Genomic DNA, 21,140 nt, shown 5'->3' on the forward strand with positions numbered 1-21,140 from the left:
GTGGCTGGAGGCTAAACTATTTATTTTTTTTCTAGTTAGATACTTGGGTGTAGGAGGATGTAACTCCAGTGAAGGCAACACTAATGGGGTTGTATCTGCTTCTGACTGTGGTGAAATTGTGGTGAAATCAGCTGTGGAAAAAGAAGCCTAAGCTCTTTTCCAGAGATCTAATGGCAGGTGTCTCCTATGGATGGGCTGTCTAATGAGATTGCATGAGTAATGCTATTGTTTGCCTTTCATTTGCTGTTGGTGTGTGTATGCCTCTATCTAGTCCAGAGCTGGGCAAACTACGGCCCGCGGGCCACATCTGATCTGTGGGACCCACCTGCCTGGACCCTGAGCTCTCGGCCAGGGAGGCTAGCCCCTGGCCCCTCACCTGCTGTCCCTCTCCCCCATAGCCTCAGCTTGCCGTGCTGCCAATGCTCTGTCTCACCGCTCCTGCTGGGCAGTGTGGCAGCGTAGTTGGCTTCAGCCTCTTGCAAGCTCCTGCTGCTCTGAGCGGCATGGTAAGGGGGTGGGGAGCGGGGGGGTTGGATAAGGGGCAGGGGGTGGTTGGATGGGGTGGAGATTTGGGGGGGGTAGGAAGTGGGAGGACATGGGGTCCAGGCTGTTTGGGAGGCACAGCCTTCCCTACCTGGCCCTCCATACAGTGGCAAAACCCCGATGTGGCCCTCCGGCCAATAAGTTTGCCCACTTCTGATCTAGTCTGACACTAGAGCAGGGGGACAAGACTTTTTTAGCTTAGTTTAAAGGGTGTGATAATCTCACTGCCAAATAATAGTAATTGCTAATGCAGTTACATGCTGCAGGGGAAGAAATGGAATTAAGCAGTTCAGCTATAAACATAAAGCCACATTAACTTGCTTCTCCATAATTTGAGACTGATGTTTTAAAACAGGATTTATGCTGCACTCATGTTTCACTTGGAGACTGTACAGGGAATGTAGAGCTCCTTTATCATAGGTCAGTACAATCAGTTTTGAAATGCAGCACGTGGATCTATCCCCCCATGCAAAGTGCTAAACTGTTATGGTAATTATGTTCAGATACACAACACTCTGGCAGCATCATTCACAGCTGTTATGTATGCTGTCTGCATACTGATTATTGCATATACTACTGCCAAGCCTTCAAACTTTCATGAGTGGCTTAAAGATCATGAATTTCTTAAAACATACAGCTTTGGGGTTTTTGGCCTTCTAGTTTCTGTGCCTTTAGGCTATATTTAGGCCACATACACCCCATCTCCATCCCAAACACCATGAGGGTTGGACATTTGTTTGTTGTTCTTCAAAAGAACCTGGTCTTACGTAATAAAGCGACTCCAGGAGCTAGGGCTTTAACTAAAACACCAAATATCACGAGAGGGGGCAACACTGGAATAACTTCTTTCTCCTGAGGCTGAAGCTGGTGATTTACTGCAGTGGAGTGACTGACCAGGTAAGGGAAATGTTAGCCTGGAACTACGCTGCAGCCTCCTCCCAGGCTGGCTGGATCCACGGTAGGGTGACCAGATGTGACTCCCCATATTGGAGGTATTGTCTTCTATAGACAACTATCCACCACCCCTGAAACATACGTGTTGTGATTTTTCACAGGTGCTGTCTGATCTCCCTCCTCACACAGGGTCAGGTTTGAATTATTCAGTGTAGCTCCTAGGAGCCCCAAGAATGCAGCAGGTCCCCCACTCTGCTAGGCACTGTACAAACCACTAGTCGCTGCCCTGACACGCCCCCTCCCATTTAGCCACGCCCCTTCCCGGTCTAAGCTCCCACCCCCGGCATTAGGCCCCGCCCCTAATCTTAACCTCTGTCTACGCTGCTTTCTCCCGGCCCCAGAGGCCCTGCCATAGAGCGCTGCGGCTAGAGCGGCCCCTTAGGCCCGATGGCCTCCGGAAGCGGAAGTGTCTGTTCGGGTCCCTGCGCAGCCCGCGGGCGGGGAAGAGGAGGCGAGCGGCTGTCGCCGGGGCTGAGCCCGAGCCATGGGGGACGATATGGATGTGGTCCCCGAGCGGGAGATGAAGGTGCGGGGCTGGGGGCCCGGTGTGGAGCGTAGGGGCTGGGGGAGGAGGGGGGAGGACGCTGGGCTGGGGCCTCTTGGACCCTGAGGCGGGAGGGGGGACCCCTGCGTTGGGGGGAGCGGGGGTGTATGAGGGAGGTCCGGGGACAGGGAGCGGGGGTAGGAGGACGCCGGGGTGGGGCTGGGCTGGGGCCGGGGCCTGGTGGATCCTGGGGCGGGAGGGGGGAACCCCTGCGTTGGGGGGGGCTGGGTGTATGAGGGAGGTCTGGGGTCAGGGAGCGGCGGTAGGAGGACGCCAGGGGTGGGGTGGCGGTAGCCTGTCACTCAGCTCACAGCTGTTCCCTTTTCCATCCTCTCTCTCGGGCCCCGTCATCCCCCTCTCCCCTAGATGGGTGGAGCCCTGTCCCCTGGAACTGGGACCCCGGGCTGCCGGCCCAAGGCGAGCTCCTTTCCAGGCAGGAGCTAAACCAGCTTCCGTCCTAGATCTTGGTAGCGAGGTTGGTTATTCAGGTGAAACGTTGTGTAGCGGTTGCTTCCTCAGTTTTCCACTCCTGGGGGTATTGTTAGATGCCTGTATCTGTATTTAGGCACTTTACTAAGTGCCTAAGGGAGGGGGATCTCTAAATAAGTGGCCTCTTTTTTTTTTGAGAGGTAGGGGGTAGCTACAAGTGCCTTTTACATCAACAGGTGCTAGAGAGACCAGATAGCAAGTATGAAAAAGTGGGATGGGAGTAATAGGCACCTATGTAAGACAAAGCCCTGAATAGTAGGACTGTCCCTATAAAATCAGGACATCTGGTCATCCTGGTGAGTGGTCAGTACCCCATCTTCACCAATCAGACAGTTTGTTTAGGAGCCTAATGTTAGGCACCACCATTACATTTTAAAACATTGGTTTGTTCCTGTTTTTGTGTCAACCTATTGACTTGAGGAGTGAGACTGCATAGTAGTAATGTTACCGTTAAGTTCTCAATCCAGTCAATCAGCATTTATATGTAGCTTTAAAATTTTGTGGTTTATAATCACCCTTTTTCCTATTTTTCTGTTTCCTGTGATGCGAAAGCCCTATGCAGACAATAGGGGGTAGTGATTATATGCAAAGTACTGCCAAATACACAAAGTAAACATTCAGTGGGGAGATGGAAGATGGAGGGGGATTTTTTCCTATTGTTTTGGGTATAGCTATCTTAAGTGTTACTACAGTAGCAAGTAAAAAATATATTCAGACACACATTCCACTTTTAAGTTGACAGTGTCCCTTAACTGTCACTCTGATGACTGTACTAGCTGTGATGCATGTTTTTTTTTTTCCAAATGGAAAATGTGTGCTACCTTCTAGGAATGTCTTCATGTTTTCCAAATCCTGCCAATTAGTGCCAAGAATATTAACGATTATCAAACTTTTGGAAAAAAAAATACCTGTCAGGAATTAAAATGGTGACTTCCTAATTTATTTTGTGAACAGTGAAAAGAAGTGGTCCATTTTAGGACACTTTATAGACAAATACCTTTAAAAAGATGCTTGAAAATAACTTGGTGCTCAGGCTGTAAAGTAGAAAAAGTGAAGAAGAAATGGTTTAGTATTTAGACCTCCTTGAGAGAGATTTGAATATCATGTTGAAAAGTTACCTGTTACGGCTTGTAGTGAAAGTGTTTCGTGAGATTAATAACAGCCTTCCTATTCTGCATTATTTATCTTGTCAATATTAAATGTACTGTGTGAAGTCCTTGGCCCATCTGTTTATAGATAATTCATGGAACTATCCCTATCACACTCTCTGTTTTTATTTAAAAAAATATCTGGAAGTGATTGTAACAAATGATTTTTCCTTGGATCAGTTTTAGGGTCAATATTTTTGTCATTGTGGTGTGTAAACTATTCGAAATAATTTTCAGGAGCTCGTGGCTTGGCAACCATGTGGGAAGTAACAATTGAGAGGCTTTATGTGTAGTAGTGGATAAGTGTAAAGTGCTTTTTAATAAGTTCAATTTCTCCAGGGTGTAAGTGAAACTCAGTTTTGTCCTCTTGCCCCACCCCACATATCTACAACTAGAATTGCTTTTAAACTCTATTATTTTATAACAGGATTTTCAGTTCAGAGCGTTGAAGAAGGTCCGAATATTTGATGCTCCTGAGGAACTCCCTAAAGAGCGTTCCAGTCTCCTTGCCATTTCGAACAAATATGGGCTAGTCTTTGCTGGTGGAGCAACTGGCCTGCAGATCTTTCACACTAAAGATCTTCTCATGCAGAATCAAGCAGGAGAAGATCGCAATAAAATTGGTAAGCTTTTTTTTATTACTGTACAGCAAGGAGAGCTGCATTTGGAAGGTCTATGACATAGTGGATTAGTCTACTCATGCCACGTTCCATTTGATACCGGCTTGGCTGTGGTGATCCATGAATTTATGACTACCAGGCTTCATTATTTGAACGTTATGTCTAGGAATGAGACAACATATGCTGATGCATCTCCAGCTGATACAAGATGCAGCAGTTGTCTGCTTTGCAATATAAATTGTTGTGAACGTGTTATCAGGATTCCATACTCTCTGCACAGGCTCTCCATTGGAAAAATTGAACAGGAATTTATTCTTCTTAACATTCGAAGTCCTCCATGGGATTGGCTTTAGCTACTGGAGAGAGTGCTGTTTTTGTTCACAACCATGATAGCCTGCAGCTGTCACAGGAGATCAGGACAATAGTGAACCTGTGAACTCACTTAAGGAGGCTTGTGAAAGCAGGAGATTGTGGAACTCTCTCCAGTAAAAGAGACGAGTCATCACAAAACTACCGCTTTCAGACCTCCAGTGCAAAAGTAATTTCTTCAATTTAACGTTCTCTCAGTAACTTCTTCATAAATTACCGAACTTACCCTCTTGCTCATGTAAACAAACAAACCTATACATTCATCAGGCTGTTTTTCCTTAGGGGCTGGGAAGAAAGAGAGGTGGTTGTTAGTATATGGATGTCTCCCGAGTAATTAAAAATACAGTTGTGATGTGTGCCATATAAGAACTTTCTTTCACATGAGAAACGTTGCCAGACTCGTACCTCTGACAGTTGATATTCACAGGAATTCAGGGATTGCCTGGCTATATCAAATCAAATCATCCATCTAATCCAGTATCCTGTAAGGAAAATAGTCTTCATGTCACTTCTGTGATTCTGATGCTGGATCTTAACCTCAGAAATAATGAGACTTGCTGGGATATTATCCATCAAATTTTAAAAAATTTGTCATGAGTTCTATTTGATCTATGCTATATGACCCTTCCAGTAATTTGTGTATTAAAATGTACAACCAACTAGATGCAAGTCTGAGCCTCTTCAGTTTTAGGGCAATCCATATGCCAGGATCCAGAACAAGGAAATTCCTCAAAAACCTGTAATTAGAACTGTCCTTCTTCAAGATAGTTAAGCATCCAAAAGATTATTCAGACTTGACTTATGGAAAGTGGAGTACATATCTCTATGCCTCCTTTAGAACTAGTCTGCAGTGTTTAGGTTACCAGGTGGCATCTGTATTTACTTAATAATTCTCCTTAAAATGACCACTTACTGTTCACTGTTTTCTAAGAATGACCACTCCATACTTTCCCTCTTCCATTTCCTTTTGTTTTTAAGTTGAAAATGTTCAAAGTATATTGGTTCCTATGAAGTTTCCTGTGCATCACCTGGCTCTGAGCTGTGATAACCTCACACTGTCTGTCTGCATGACATCCAGTGAGTTTGGTTCCTTCATTGGCTTTTTTGATGTCCGCACTTTCTCAAATCAGGTAAGGTACTTGCAAACAGATGTACAAATTTCACCTTGAAAGGAAGCATTTGATGATGGAAAGGGGATATCTCAAAATGCTTTCCTGAGTGTCCACAATAGAGTATGCTTTGTACACAAAGAACTGTGAGGTTTATTCAATAACTTTTCAATTAAAATCTGCTTTAGTTTCCCTACCTGTAAAATGAGGTTATTTTCCTACCTCACGAGGCTGTTGTGAGGATCTCACAACTGTTGTTAAAAACTTGTGAAGAAGAAAAGTGCCAAATATTAATACTGCCGCCTCTGACTTGGAATGTGGTAATTCAAGCTCCTGCTTGTATGCTGGCCCTGTCAGCTATGCTAAGCAGTGTTTGCGATTGTCCGTCTCTGCTATTGCACTCTCCGGTATTGCGTAGCTGTAACGTTTCCCTGAATAAGGCACATGTTGAAAGAAAAGATGAAAACATTATCCAGAAAATATTCTACTGCAGTAGTGTAAGAAAATGACTTGGGTGGAACAATTGAACAAGGCCAAACTGATAGTTTGTATAGTTTACTGCTTGCTTTGCATCAAGTATCATGGGCTTGCATGTTAGTATGCTGAAGACTGAACTTTATTATTGACTGTGAGCCCCCAGTACAGGGAGCAGTATTTCCACGGCTGCTCTACTGGCTTTTAAAAGGGCATTATCAGGTTGTTTAGGTCCAAATATAGATTTAAAAACAAACAAAAAAACCCTCTCTACTATTAGATGCTAGAAACAGTGACAGTATTTGATCTTGTGCAGCACTGAACATAAATATTAATCCCTTTTAGTGACATTTTTTAATATTCTGGCATAAACAATGTGCTTGTACGTTTACGCATTCCCCTCAGTGTTTGCAACCCAGCCACTGCAGCACTGTAGAATAGGAAAGGGAAACTGACAAGAAACCAATAATGAAACTAATCCCCACCCCCCCACCCCCTAATGGTGAAAAAAATAAACTAGATTTTTAAAATTTTTAATTTCTCCAGATGATTAACATGACACAAGGAAAGAATTTTTGAATAACTACGTAACTTTTAACCTAAACCTGTCACTTTAACTTGCATTAAGTCTTGGTTTGTGTGCTGCAGCAGTCAGGGTTTTTTCCTACATCGCAATCGTTACAGTACAGCAGGGCCAAACAGTTATGGATTGTGAGTTTGGGAGAACTTATTTGCACACTGAATTTATGGGCTAAGGAAATCATTTATTTTCTATTAAAAGGCTAAACAGCAGAAACGTCCATTTGCTTATCATAAACTGGCCAAAGACTCAGGCAGCATGGCAATGGTCTGTGATCTGAAGTGGAACCCTGCTAGCCCCTCCATGGTCGCTGTCTGTCTGTCCGATGGTAGTATCTCTGTCCTGCAGGTCACAGAGTCTGTAAAAGTGTGTGCCACTCTTCCCTCCTCGGTGGCTGTTACATCAGGTGGGTGACACAACTATGGCTTAGTGATAATTCGTAAAGATGGAAGACGCCGTAAAGTGTGTGGAAGTGTAGCTGTCACTAGAGAGAGAGGCATATTTGCCTTTACAACAATTTTAAAATTTTCTTCTGGGGAGCAAATGGAGTTAAACTTAATAGAACTTAATTATATTCCAGTAGAGGTTTTCTAAAAAAAATTTCATGACCTTCTTGAGCAGCCCACTTTGAGAATTAGAGCTAAATGTTTCTGACAAAAGGTTAAATTATATCAGGCCTTCAGTATCACTTGAAGGAAAGGTACAGTATTGCAGGTTAAATAGAATTGTTTCCCTGCATTTTTCAATTACATCAGTGCTTGAGGAACTTTGTCTTCTGTGATGTGGAATGCAAGCAAGCAGAATTGGCATTTTGCAAGCATTCTCCAGACTTCTAGCGCAGATGAGGCCTGGCTCAAACACACGTTGCACTGGTTTTACAAAAGGTGTGATTTATTTTTTTAAACTGATTTAGTTAAATGGGTGCCACTTTGTGGCTTGTCTTAAATCACAGGATTTTCGCCGGTTTAAGCCAATGCAAGTTTGTGTATAGCCAGACTCCAAGGCAGATGTGCAGAAAGTTAAGCATTGCTGAAATTTTAATTAATCTGAGCCATGGAGCCTCTATGGACTCATCTTTCTGCATTGCCATATGGTAATGAAAGTCCATGGAATCCACGAGGGAGGGCAACTTCAGTAGGATTGGCTGTTTGGCTCAGGTTTGAGTGGTATTTAGTTCACTGATGCTGTCACTGGGAAATACCATAAGTGTTTAATTCTTCCACTGCCATTCTATTTTGTGCTGATAAAACCCTCTTGTTTACTTAGTGTGCTGGAGCCCCAAAGGAAAGCAACTGGCTGTAGGGAAACAAAATGGCACTGTGGTCCAGTATCTGCCTGTAAGTGTTTGTTTGCAGTAATTCATTGTTTCATTTCACTGACTTCTAATTAGGCTTAATATTGCCTTTCATCAGCATGTGGCTATTGAAATTGGGAGCAAAGTACAGTGCCTTTGATGTGAAACTTTCCAAGCACATCAAAAACATTAAGCATCTCAATCTGCCTTTGAGAGAGGTATTGGGACTTCTGCTGCTGCTGCTGAAATGCAAGGGTCTCCGAGGAGGAAAGTGGTAGCTGTTAAAAAGGATCTGTAGCACCCTAAAAACAATTCTTTAGGATCTGCTAAACTCCTGATGGGGGTTGTTGGTGTTCTTATTTCTGAAAGAGGAATTTTTTCTTTCAGAGCCTACAGGAGAAAAAAGTAATTCCCTGTCCTCCATTTTATGACTCAGATAATCCTGTTAAAGGTACAGTATTCTTTTTTATCTTTTCATCCATTGACATCTCTTTATGTTGATTCTTGTTGGTGCTAAGGTACTTAAGGATGTGCCAGTGTTTCTGCCAGAGACACCTCTTTTGGGAGGAGGGGTTAATGTGGTAATTTTTGGCCTGGAGGCAGTTTTTATTAATATACAAGATCTTGTTTTAGTTGGACATTCATATGTAGAAATAAGACATGAACTTTTTAACAGTGAGGATAATTAACCATTGGAACAACTCAGAAAAGGTTGTGGTGGATTTGCCATCACTGAAAATTTTTAAGTCAAGATTGACTCTTTTTCTAAAAGAGATGCTCTGGGTCAAACAGGAATTAATTCAGGGAAGTTCCATGATCTGTTTTATACAGGAGGTCAGACTAGTTAATCACAATGATGCCTTCTGGTATCATTCTGTGAATATTCAAACATTTAAAAAAACTGTTTAATGTTTTAAATGAATACAAGCTGCTTTTTTATGCATATGCAAAATTAAAATATTAAGATAAATTTGAGTGATCTGCCTTAGTGGTGTGGGGAGATATGGGGGGGGGGGGAAAGCATCTCCTGTGCATATCTGGGGTTTCTAAGATGTGCATTATGTCAGTGTACGATGACGACTTTTAAGATAGACTCTACTTTCTAAAGGCTGCAATTACATTTTGCCATGGAGACTTCCAGACACTTCATGAGAGAATTGACCTTTTTTTTAATAATTTTCATTTACTTCATAATAAAATTCAAACCACCACTACAAAATTACATTCAGAACTTTCTAATACTGATGCAAATGCAGAAAATTTAGAGTTAAGGCTTCAACTCCATCATTCGAGATGTTCAGTGTGCGAAGACAGTGGTATGTCCTTGCTCACAGTGGACCAAGGCACAGTAGGCTGGCCCAGGTACATGCTTCAGCTTTGTTTTTGGATTTCATCGCATCAAGTTGGTCTCCTAATGTCACTCAAACACTTGATATATGTTGTCTGCTAGATGATATGTAGTTGGCTAGGTAATGCATTAGAAGTTGTCTTCATGCTGCTGCAGAGGTGTAAACCATCCCTATAAGATTTACAATATCACAGTAGCATTCGAGTTTGATTTTAGTTGCACATAGTGCACAACATCCAAGGAAGTGCTCCTTTTAAGATGTCTCTGGGTGATGATCATTCATTTTCCTTCCAGTCCTGGATGTGCTTTGGGTTGGCACCTATGTCTTCACTATAGTTTACGCAGCTGCTGATGGGACCTTGGAAACATCCCCAGAGGTGGTGATGGCTGTATTACCTGTAAGTGCTAGGGAGTCTCAACTTTATTTTTCTCATTTTAAGAATTTTATGCTAATGAATGTGACGGTAACACTGTTTGTTCTTCTGACCTGCTTATTAGTATAGTATGTTCTTTTTATTGTTCTCATTAGCATCAAACAGAGGTTCTAGTATCAAACTCAATTCTGAAGTTTAATGGCAAAAAATTGAAGTAGGGTCCAATTGGGAATAAATCAGTATCCCATTTTCTATTGAGGTTAGACTATGGCAGACCTTTTGAGGTCTCCAAGTTAACAGGAGTTAAGTCCTGGCTATCAGGTGCTCTGAAAGGTAACCTCGATGGTTTGTCACATATATGTGGGCCAGCCAGAGACTGGTTTTTTTGTTGTTGTAACCTGCTGCTGTACGCGATACCAAATTGTACCCTTCCAGGACTGTTTGTGTATAGTGATGCACATGTGCACTCCTGATTGCTCCTGCGCACTTTACACAGTTGGGCCAGATTAACTTTGTAATGATCTGAGCATATTTCTAAGAAATGTAATGTAATTATATTGTCTAGATATGCCCATTTGTATGAGAAGCTGACTTAACTTGCTTTCATGGAAGCTAAATCGAATGTCAATTTCTGTTCCTCTGGTCTGCAGAAAAAGGAAGAAAAACGGCCAGAGAAGTTTATGAATTTCATGGAGCCTTGCTATGGTAGTTGCACCGAGCGACAGCATCATTACTTTCTCAACTATGTTGAGGAGTGGTGAGTGTAGAGACCTATGACTAAGTCTGCAGATCTTTATACATATACATAACAAACTGTCCATTTCTCTGTTTTTGGGTGGTAAAATAAATGCACAAAGGTTTTTAAAGTCCATGTGCTTTTCACTAAGAATGAAACTTATGCTTTAAGTGGTGCATGGCTTTTAGATTTTTCTGTTCACAGGTCTGTGTGAAGATGTTATGCCTTGTTTGTTAAACTATTTATTTCTGTTCCATCACAAATTGCTTAGAATAATGATGGTGCATGAGTATCTTATATCATCAGCTCTGACAAAGGAACTGATGCCCTGACTGCTAATGACACCTGTTTAGAATGGTGAAGAGTTCACTGTATGTCTCCGCTGTCTTTTACCACTTGAGCATAATAAATCGTTATCATTCTTGATTCATAAAGCATGCTATAAGTATTTGGGATGCCTTTCACAATAGTATGGGCTGAGGAACTCCGTGTTGTCGTCATATTTGGACTTAACACTGTTTTGGTTCTGTACTTACAGGGCTCTAGTCCTGGCAGCTTCAGCAGCTTCTACAGAAGTCAGCATTCTTTCTAGACAAGCGGACCAGGTAACCTTCCTTTCTGCTGCACTTGACCAAACGTATCTTTTCCAGGAAAGCTATTTGGATATCAAGAACTGAGGGCTAGAGAATGCTTTGCTCAGAGTTTACCAGTTTGATATACATAGAATCTTAAGATGAAAGGAAATTTTTATTACATCCTTTCCTTGCTTATGAGCCAGAGTTTTTAGTAACCAGAAAGTAGACAACTGAACTGAAGCATAGCAGGTAATGAGCAAAGTGCTAAAGGACTGTATTGCATCAGTGGCTTGGTGCCAGTTTAACATCCTGAATCACTTTTCACCATAGTGACTTTAGTCTTGCTGAGCTCATTAGTTTAACTTGAATCTTAAAGTGAACTCATCCCAGAAATGCAAGTACCACATGTAAAAGTCACCCAGGAATTTGTGAAGGTTTTTGATATTTGTAGGATTTTTTTTTAACCTGGAAAATGTTGACAGATATAGCCCGTCTTGTTGCTATCTATTCTTTCTAAATCTCTGGCTAACATTCCAAAGCCAGGCTATTCACAACTCATGTGCAAGGTTTTTGTGCTTTCCTGCAGCTTGTTCCCAGTGTGAGTAGGAGTGGTGAAAATCACAGAACAGTAGCAAAAATATTTTTTCTTTCCAGAACAACTGGGAATCGTGGGTTCTAGAAGATTCCAGCAGAGCAGAACTTCCTGTGACAGATAAGAATGATGACACCTTACCCGTAGGTGTTGCCATAGATTACACCAGTAACATGCCAATACTTATCAGTAAGTCTTATCTGCTTGTTTTTGTTGTTAATAGCAACTCAGATATCTTTTGGGCAGTGGCAGGGTGATAAGAACGGCCATACTGAGTCAGACCAAAGGTCCATCTTAGCCCAGTATCCTGTCTTCTGACAGTGGCCAATGCCAGATGCCCCAGAGGGAATGAAAAGAACGGGTAATCATCGAATGATCTATCCCTTGTCGCCCACTCCCAGCTTCTGGCAGACAGAGGCTAGTGACATCATCCCTGCCCATCCTGGCTAATAGCCATTGATGGATCTTCCTCCATGAACTTACCTAGCTCTTTTTTGAACCCTGTTATAGTTTTGTCCTTCACAACATCCTCTGGCAAAGAGTTCCACAGATTGTGTGTTATGTTAAAAAAAATTTCCTTTTCTTTGTTTTAAATCTGCTGCCTATTAATTTCATTTGGTGACCCCCTAGTTCTTGTGTTATGGGGAGTAAATAACACTTCCTTATTTACTTTCTCCACACCAGTCATGATTTTATAGACCTCTATCATATCCCCCCCCTTAGTCGTCTCTTTTCCAAGCTGAAAAGTCCAAGTCTTATTTCTCTCTCCTCATATGACAGCCATTCCATAGCCCTAATAATTTTTGTTGTCCTTTTCCAATTCCAATTTATCTTTTTTGAAATGGGGTGACTACATCTGCATGCAGTATTCAAGATATGGGCGTACCATGGATTTATATAGAGGCAATATGATATTTTCTGTCTTATTGTCTATCTCTTTCTTAATGTTTCCCAACATTCTGTTTGCTTTTTTGACTGCTGCTGCACATTGAGTGGATGTTTTCAGAGAACTGTCCACAATGACTCCAAGATCTCTCTTGAGTGGTAACAGCTAATTTAGGCCCCATCATTGTATATGTATAGTTCGGATTATGTTTTCCAATGTGTTACACTTTGCATTTATCAGTGTCCTGAGAGGTTACATCTTAACATAGGCTCTGGTACAGTTCAGCATCTAGTTGTCTAATTAGAGAAGCTCTTAGTAACCTGGGACTCGGCAGTAGTCAATATATAACTTATGTGCTTTGTTTTCCATCACTTACTCAGTTGATGGAATTGAGATGATTATATTTGGCTTGAAACTACCTGTAGCATTTCACTCCAGTACTTGCCTGTTAAAGTGCTGGGCATGCTCTTGTAGAAGAGTTGTTCCTGCAGGGCTATTTTCTTTTATATACTATTTGCATTGATCCAAAGGAAAAGCAGGCTAATTCCATAACCTGGAAAATGCATGGTTCATAAATGCCTAGGGATCAGCTCTGCATTAAAGCAAAAGGCCTGACCTGGCTTTGTACCCTACTATGCTCTACAATCAGCCAGTTACATTATTGCTATAGTTTCTGCTCTGCCTCAAGGCTCCTCAGCTTCTGTCTCTGACAAGGTGCTTTGAAGATATAACGACACTACTCAGAGGGATTTGAAAACTCTCTCTCTAAGCACAGTGTGAGACTGAAATGGAGGTGCCTTTGGGCACAGCAGAAGGCAGGGACAAACTGCATGTAGGGAGCATAGCAGCATGCCAGTTAACTGAGAACAGCAGTAGCCTTTATTGTAGCAACAGGCTATGGTACGCAATTTGTGTTTAATGCAGAATTGGATTTGAAGCATTTTGTGTGTTAATCCAGACACTTTTTTTTATTGGATTAAGGAATCTACTGGAGCAGCTTCTTTAGATTCATGTCTCTTGTCTTGGGATTCAGCTGATCTCTTCAGAGAAATCCATAGTTACATATTCCATACCCTCCCCACTTAACCCAATCAGCTCCTTTTTGGCTGCATTTAGGCTTGCTTAATCCACTCTGACACTTCCCGGGAGTCATCCCTAGGGAGGTGCAGGGTTCGGGACGAATCAGCCTGTATGTGCCCCCCATGGGGCAGGGAGCGTGCTGGGCCTCCCCTGGGGGGAAGGATGGGGCAGCAGGTGGGTTGCTGGGGGCGATGGGGCTCCAGCTGCTCCGCGGAGCGTGGGCCATGGAGGGTTACCTGAAGCAAAGCCCACCCACTGGTGGTAGAGGGTGCCTGTCCACTGGGTGCCAATGCTACCTCCTGGGCTAGGACCCCACATTCCCAGGAGGCCTCTGCATTTGAATAATGGGGGGCTGGGGTGGGTGCACAGGGCGGGTGAGCTGCGTGCACAGCACCCTCCTGCCAGCGCTGCCTGAGGCCTAGCAGGGGCCCAAGAGTCCAGGGAGAAGGTGGGGGCTGCACAATTTGTGCGCAGGTGCCACGGGGGAGCCCAGCTGTCTGCATGGCAGCCAGAAACCCCTGATTTGGGTCTGCCAAGTCTCTCCCTCCTCCTCCCCCGCCCCCCCCCCCAGCTATGCCAAATGGTGTGAGCCACTGGGTGGGAGGCGAGGCCAGACACACTAGCTGCCTCCTGCTCGCTAACTGCCTCTGCCTGATCTGCTCACAGCAGACAGCTGCTGTCCTCACCCCATCAGACACTGTGATGTCGAAGCGTGGGGCCCCTTGAAGCACGGGGCCCAAAGCGGTTGCCGTGATTCGCCCTACCCAAGGGTCAGCTCTGCCAGGAGAACCCAGAGTTGAGAGACACCTCACTACCACCTTCCTATAGCATGAGGAAGCCTTGTCAGGGACTGCTGGGGGTCAGCTCCCCAATTCCATCATCTGCAGACAATACAAGCGCGCCCCTCTAGGCATACAGGCTAGCGATGGGCATGCTCCAACCACCGAGCCCTCCAAGTGTCTTCCTGGAGTATCCAGTCCTGATTCACTAGATATTCACAAATTTGCTGCTTCCAAAGAAACAGTGCACTCCAGCTTAAGTTTCACCTTGGATCACTGCTCCAGTTAACACTTAGATGTGTTTCTGCTGAAATCAAGTATAAGTTTATTTAACAACGTATAGAGATTCAAAAGCTAGCAAGTAGAACTATTGGAAGCAAATGGTCTTGTATATAAAATAAATCATAGTACACATTCTAGAGCAGTGATCCCCAATCTTTTCGTCTGGCAGGTGCCAGACAAAAGGCCACTGTGGTGGTGGAGCACCTGCCGAAATGCTGCCGAATTTCAGCGGCATTTTGGCAGCGACACTTCTCAATGATGCCACTTGTCGGCGGCAAGCGGTGTCATTGAGAGGTGTCCCGCCGAATTTCAGCGGCATTTTGGCGGGCATTTTGGCAGGTGCTCTCCCGGGGGCCAGGACTCGGGTGCATTAAGATGCTACTGCGTTGGGGACAACTGTTCTAGAGCATAGACTTAATAACAAGATATACTTTCATGTCTAGTAAAGTATTGCTCACCAGTGCTTTTACAGCCAGACTGGCAGTGACCCCTTTTTCATGAGACACAACAGGCTGTCAGTTTTCCTCCTCTGAAAGATCCTGTATGTTTCTTTGTATTCTCTGATATTACAGACTAATCCTTTGATCTTAGTCATAAGTAGGACACCCCCCTGCTAATTTTGTTTTCCTGTAGATTTTCTTTTTTGTAGATTTTTGCAGTCTTTCAACTGATATCTGGTTCAGTATGCAAATAGGCATTCATTGTGAGGCGTGCAACACGATACTCATGGTCAGGCAGAGAGATAAGGAATTGTTACCTCCTGTCTGAAAGGAACACGTCCAAGGCATGTCACCTCCTGGTGAACCTGCCTTAACTCCTGTTAAGAACATATTTTTACTACAGATGCATAATTCCTTAAATATTATCCATTGATACGGTTTGCAGTGATTATGAAGACCAATGGTTTCTGGGTTTTTGGTTGAGATCTCATATGCTGCTCTTTCAGGAACTATTCTGCATATATCTGACCCAAGGCATCCCTGTAAAAACCTGTGCAACCCCTGTGCCGTCTGCCAGTTAAAACCAAGGAATTCCCCCGGGCCACATACCCTCAGAGTAGTTTGTTTGTGGATTTTTTGGTTTTTTTTAATGAAACCTTAGTCTGTAGTGGTGACCTTCCCCAGCAGGGTCTCAGTGAGGTGTTAATAGGAGAAAGAATAGGGTCTTGGGAAGTCAGAGGAATGTGCAGCCATAAACCAGACAAAAAACCATCATAGAGGTTTCTGTGTCCTAGATCTGAGTGTTTAATATCAATAGGGAGCATAAAGAAAACTCTTACAGGAAATTTTTAAGATCTGACAAGCAGTTTGGGGCCCAGATTTTAACCTTACTGAAAACATTTAAATCGGAGCAGACTCTAAAAACAAATCTGTAGTTTCAAGAAGCTCAGATATTTCATGTCTGAGGCATAGACCACTAAGCTGTCCTCTCCAGAGGGGTGTGTATTTAATGTTGGCATTATTTTTAATATGTTGCATGGCATTTTAGTTGTACGTTTTTACAAAGATGAAAGAAGACATGTTCCTAGCTCAGGAGAACTGAGAAGTGAGAGGGAGTTTTATGGTTGTGGGGAGGAGAGAACAGGCTCTTGGGGAGTGAAGACAAGAGGACTGTTCCAAACATAAGGGGCTGCATAATAGAAGGCATGATGCAAGATTTACTGGGTAAATGTTATGCTCTGTGTTAAGCAGCAAGTCACACTTGATAATCATGGTGGTCCCTTCTGGCCTTAAAATCTATTGGTTTAGAAAACCGTGAAGTCAAGAATGAGAGACTAATGGAGGAGTGAAGTAGAGGGATTGGGGCAATTGTAGGGGAAGATGAGAACAGAGATAGTCTTGCCTACAAGGCTGTGCATAAGTCACTTTGATGTGAGATGGTAAGGAAGTCAAATATGAGGGATTTGGGGTGATGTCGGTGGCAATGAAGGCAGGTGACTTTGACAGTGTCATTAGCATGCTGTGTGGCCTTTTGCAGGTGATGAGAAGACCCTCCCTCCAGCTCCAGTTCTAATATTGCTCTCTACAGATGGAGTGCTATGTCCATTTTACATGATCAATCAAAACCCAGGTGTCAAATCGCTCATAGTGACCCCAGAGCCACTGTCAATAGAAGGGGAGAGAGCACCAAAATCAGCAGGTGGGTGCTCCCATGTGTGGGGAAGAGGCCTTTGCTTTAATTTGTGTCACTTTGAAGTACTTAGCTGTTAAGCTTGCTATCCAAGTAGTTGGAGGGTGACCACTAGGAGGCTTTTGTGGAATAAAACAAGCCTGTGCCCCAGCATGTAGAGCAAAGGAAGCAGCTCGTAATGGTTTCCCGGCGCAAGGTTCCATTCCACCAGCTGTGTGAATGTGCATAGCACTCGCTAGCCCTGGTGAAGGACTAAAAGCATTTCTCAAAGTGTACATTTATACCCAGTCACTTTTGGGGTACAGGGCTGCAACTATATGGCAAACCAACTGCTGTAACCTGTATCTTTCAAGAAGGCATCTTGGGCACTCTTGTTTTGGTGTTGGGTATCATTTGTGTCGCAGTAGCACCTAGGACCTCCTCAGTCATGGGTCCTGTTGTGCTAGATGCTGTACTAACACAAAACAAAATGAGTGCCTGTCCTAAAGAACTTTTGTGTTCTTCCCATATGTTGTTTCTGCATGGGGCCATGACGTGCGTTAGATGCTTTGTTTGTGATCATGAGGTCTCGGATCAACTGCAACAATAGCATTGGAAAACGGATGGGAAGTAAATAGTCTTAATAGACACATTGAGCCTATTACAGTATGTGTAAAATGTAGATTAGGGGGCTCCTTGTGCCAGCCTGGGCAGATTAATTCATTCTCTGTTTCACTTCCCTGTATACATGGAGTGATGTTTCAGTGCAAAGCTACCCGTTTCTTCTTTAAATCTGTACATTTGCTTTTACCACTTGGAACAGAACACTTAGCTTGGCATTGTGCCTCTCATTGCATCCACAGTAGACTTGTGCATTGGCAGGCTGGTTTATTTGGGATGAAACAAACCACGTCAAAACTAATGGATGAATGGTGAAGCCTTTTCCCTGGAAATTCCAGACTAAATTCATTCAAAATGGCTTGGGGAAATGACAGTATCGAGCAGTCTTGCGCTTTGTCCATTCAATATCTCAGCGGTTTGACTTGAAGACTGAAACACCTTCATCCTCCCTGTCATTTTGTGGTGATGTCAGTCTCAGTAGCGTGAATGACTTTTACTGTCCACTTGCAATACTTCCTTCCTTTAATGATAGAATATTAACTTGGTCCAATTGTTTTTTTCCAGGAAGTACTGCCACAACCCCGACCACCCCTACTGCTCCTTCAAAGTTTGAAACTGCACCAGTTGTCACTCCTGCCACAGCTTCACCTCTTGCTCCTGCATCTTCAGCCTCTGGTCTGCTTTCTGCTGGTGGTGGAGCAGCCACTTTTTCCTTTACATCTTCAGCTGTAAAGACGTCCGGCTCTATGTCTGGAGACCCCCCACCATATCCCTTTGCATCAGATGTTTCCAAGCAAACTCTGGGTTCCAGTCTAACTGGAGCAGCTGCATTCTCCTTCTCTTCTGTTTCTTCCAAAGCTTCAATGACTCCTTCCCCCGCTGCAGGCCCCATGGCAGCTACAGCCAACTCCTTCTCTTTTGGAGCTACAAATTTTAAACCAGCTACAAACAGTGCACCTGTGCCACCACTGTCTACCACACCGGCCGGACTGAAACCATGTATCACCCCTACAGCATCTACTGTCAAAGTAAACCTAAGCGAGAAGTAAGTACAAGCTGATGGCTTATGTAAAGAGTGGGCAGTGGTTAAACCAGTTTGGGAACGTGTAGCATATGGTGATAGTTACTAAGATCAAACAGCTATTTCCAGTTTGTGTTTTTTTTCTAAGGGGGTCTTTTGTGCTCCAGATGGAGTTCTGAGGAACACCTTCACTACCCAAGGCTTTGTCATAGGTAGAGGTTGGAATGGTGAAGTTGTCATAGGTTGTATTTATAAAGCAGCAGAACTAGCAAGCTGGTGCTGTGCAATATACCTAGTGCTTTTATCTTAATCTTGTTTCTTGGCTTTTGTTAATACTGGTGAAAGGTACCAATTTAACACCATTGCCATTTGAAATTCGCTGTGTCGAGAGCAGGTACTGCATGGTGGTAGCAGTGCAGGCCGCCTCCGCTGTTCTCTAGTGTGCCTCACCCCGACGTAGGGGTGAGAGAGTAATTGTTTTCAAGGGCCCTATCATTCTTTTCTCTCTACTGAACCAGCAGTGAGAGGTAACAGTGGTTTTTTTATGCTGACATTTACTCATTGAGAACTGGGCCTGAGACTTCCCAACTCTCTTCACATGCAATTGGAGGGTAACTGCTTCTGATCGGTATCCATATGAATTGGATTTGAGTCACCGGTGCAAAAAGTTATTGTGGCTCCAAAGCCTTCTGCCTGTCCTCACAGATATTTAATTCGCTTAACTCACTCTATTGTTAAGGGAAGAGACTAGAACACCAAGGGAAATGTTAATTGGAGCAGAGGTTTAATGAGATCGGTTCTTTATATTTGTATAAGGAAATTTCTAATGGTTCTAAGAATTATTTTTAAATTAGAAAATCTACTTCCATTAAGATCTTTGGCTGTAGCTTTTAAAGCTTGTTTAAAGTTAGTGTTAGGGACAAACAAGGTGATCAATTCCTGAATCAGCTGAATATTCATCTCAAGTACTGGTCCTGGTTTTTAAGATAAATGGACGTTCCTGTTCTCCTGCAGCATTTGCCTTTTAAAGGTAATACCTGACACACCTTACAGTGCCAGCACTAGTTTCATTTGATGTATAGCTCAGGTTTTAAGGCTGCTGGTTGTTAATTTTCTCTCTGCCTGATGTAACTAGGGGTGGGATGATTCCTAGAATTGAGCAATTCCCTGATCCAGAGCTGACTCCTACACAACTCTGGCAGTTCTGTGGGGAATAGTCTCCACACAGTTCTGCTCTGGTGGTTGAGGCAGCAAGAACCAAGTATCACATTACCTTCACCAGTAGCAGGAAACCATTCTTCTTCATGACATTCTCTGCAGTTACCCATTATAGGAGCCACAAACCATGTCATGTGAGCCACAGAATCTTTTCAGAATAGATTGTCTGGATTGCATATGCCTCTTGAATCTAACATTCTGGAATGAGGTGTAAAAGCCTCTGTCTGGTGACTGTCCCAGAGTCCACTTTGTCCTTTCACCATTTTCCCATTCTCTGAAAACACCACCTGCTCCTTCTGCTATGCAGTCTCATCCATATTCCCTAAATGGCTTGTTCCCATCTTCACTCCCAGCTGGAACAGTACTTGGTGTCTGTTTCCTCTTTAGATGTTAATGCTTCATTTTGGGTATATGCGAGGAAGTTATGTCCAATTCAGGGTGCTGAAATATTTGCAATTTTGTCTTTCAGGTTCACTGCCATAGACACATCTGCTTCTGCTGGCAGCAGCAGTCACAACAGCTCCACGATGTTTTCATTCTCCACTACCTCCAAACCTATTCCTGGAGGGCCCCTAAGCCAGTCCACACCCCTCTCTGCTTCACCTGCCACCCCAGTGAAGGCATCCACCCCTGTGTCTGCAACAAGTATGACATTGAGGCTAAGGCTTGATTCTTGTTTTTGCAAATTTCTATCTTACCAGGTATAAAGTGAGCATGAGAGGTTTTCTCTGTGCTGCTTTCAACTGGTGCAGATGGGCTATGGTTCCTGAAATCTCCCAGTTTTCAGACTGCAAACTATATGGTGCAATGGGCCTAATACTAGAACTGGAAGGGTTTCCCCTTTGCCCCTCATTCCTCACAGAGATAACTATTCATTGTCTCAAGTAACGCAACAGCTTCTAGGTGAAGGTACGAAGCTAAATGTATGTTCAGTGGACTAGCATGTCTCATTGTATTGCCAAAATGTGTGTGCTCTGCCGCAGTGACTTAACGCGTTACCTACCATCTCTAATGGCCAGAGTTCAAACTGATCACAAATGAAATTAAAGTAAATCTCATCCTGTTAACAAGTTAATGTTCCATTTCTCATATTATCATGTGACTAGCTGTCTCTGACAGGAGTTGTCCAGGATTGAAATAGCAGAGGTGGGAGAGGTCAGATTTGTAAAGAACACCTCTACCCCAATATAACGCTATCCTCAGGAGCCAAAAAATCTAACCGCATTATAGGTGAAACCGTGTTAGATCGAACTTGCTTTGATCCACCAGAGTTGGCAGATTTCCCCACCCCCCCGGAGCGCTGTTTTACTGCATTATATCCGAATTCATGTTCTATCAGGGCGCGTTATACTGGGTAGAGGTGTAGTAAGCTCTGTCAGGATCCTAGCATTGGGC

At 43.5% G+C, this 21,140-nt stretch overlaps 1 protein-coding gene across 4 annotated transcripts in view; it reads left to right on the top strand.

Annotated features, from left to right (window-relative positions):
* The first annotated feature begins 1,884 nt into the window (after nucleotides 1-1,884).
* The window catches only part of NUP214 (nucleoporin 214), a 74,160-nt gene continuing 54,904 nt past the window's right edge, over nucleotides 1,885-21,140 (top strand). For 3 of the 4 annotated variants that reach the window (XM_030536064.1, XM_030536065.1, XM_030536066.1), the window contains exons 1-13: nucleotides 1,886-2,023; nucleotides 4,106-4,301; nucleotides 5,646-5,797; nucleotides 7,032-7,236; nucleotides 8,097-8,167; nucleotides 8,512-8,575; nucleotides 9,767-9,870; nucleotides 10,497-10,603; nucleotides 11,121-11,187; nucleotides 11,812-11,938; nucleotides 16,754-16,915; nucleotides 18,071-18,551; nucleotides 20,215-20,390. In XM_030536064.1, coding sequence (XP_030391924.1) covers nucleotides 1,982-2,023; nucleotides 4,106-4,301; nucleotides 5,646-5,797; nucleotides 7,032-7,236; nucleotides 8,097-8,167; nucleotides 8,512-8,575; nucleotides 9,767-9,870; nucleotides 10,497-10,603; nucleotides 11,121-11,187; nucleotides 11,812-11,938; nucleotides 16,754-16,915; nucleotides 18,071-18,551; nucleotides 20,215-20,390 — 1,954 coding nt within the window. In that variant the 5' untranslated portion in view covers nucleotides 1,886-1,981. Of the gene's footprint in view, nucleotides 2,024-4,105; nucleotides 4,302-5,645; nucleotides 5,798-7,031; nucleotides 7,237-8,096; nucleotides 8,168-8,511; nucleotides 8,576-9,766; nucleotides 9,871-10,496; nucleotides 10,604-11,120; nucleotides 11,188-11,811; nucleotides 11,939-16,753; nucleotides 16,916-18,070; nucleotides 18,552-20,214; nucleotides 20,391-21,140 lie in introns of all 4 variants that reach the window. The other variant, XM_030536067.1, reaches the window with a different exon arrangement.

Source organism: Gopherus evgoodei, chromosome 16, assembly GCF_007399415.2.
Source record: "Gopherus evgoodei ecotype Sinaloan lineage chromosome 16, rGopEvg1_v1.p, whole genome shotgun sequence".
NCBI classification, from domain to species: Eukaryota; Metazoa; Chordata; order Testudines; family Testudinidae; genus Gopherus; species Gopherus evgoodei.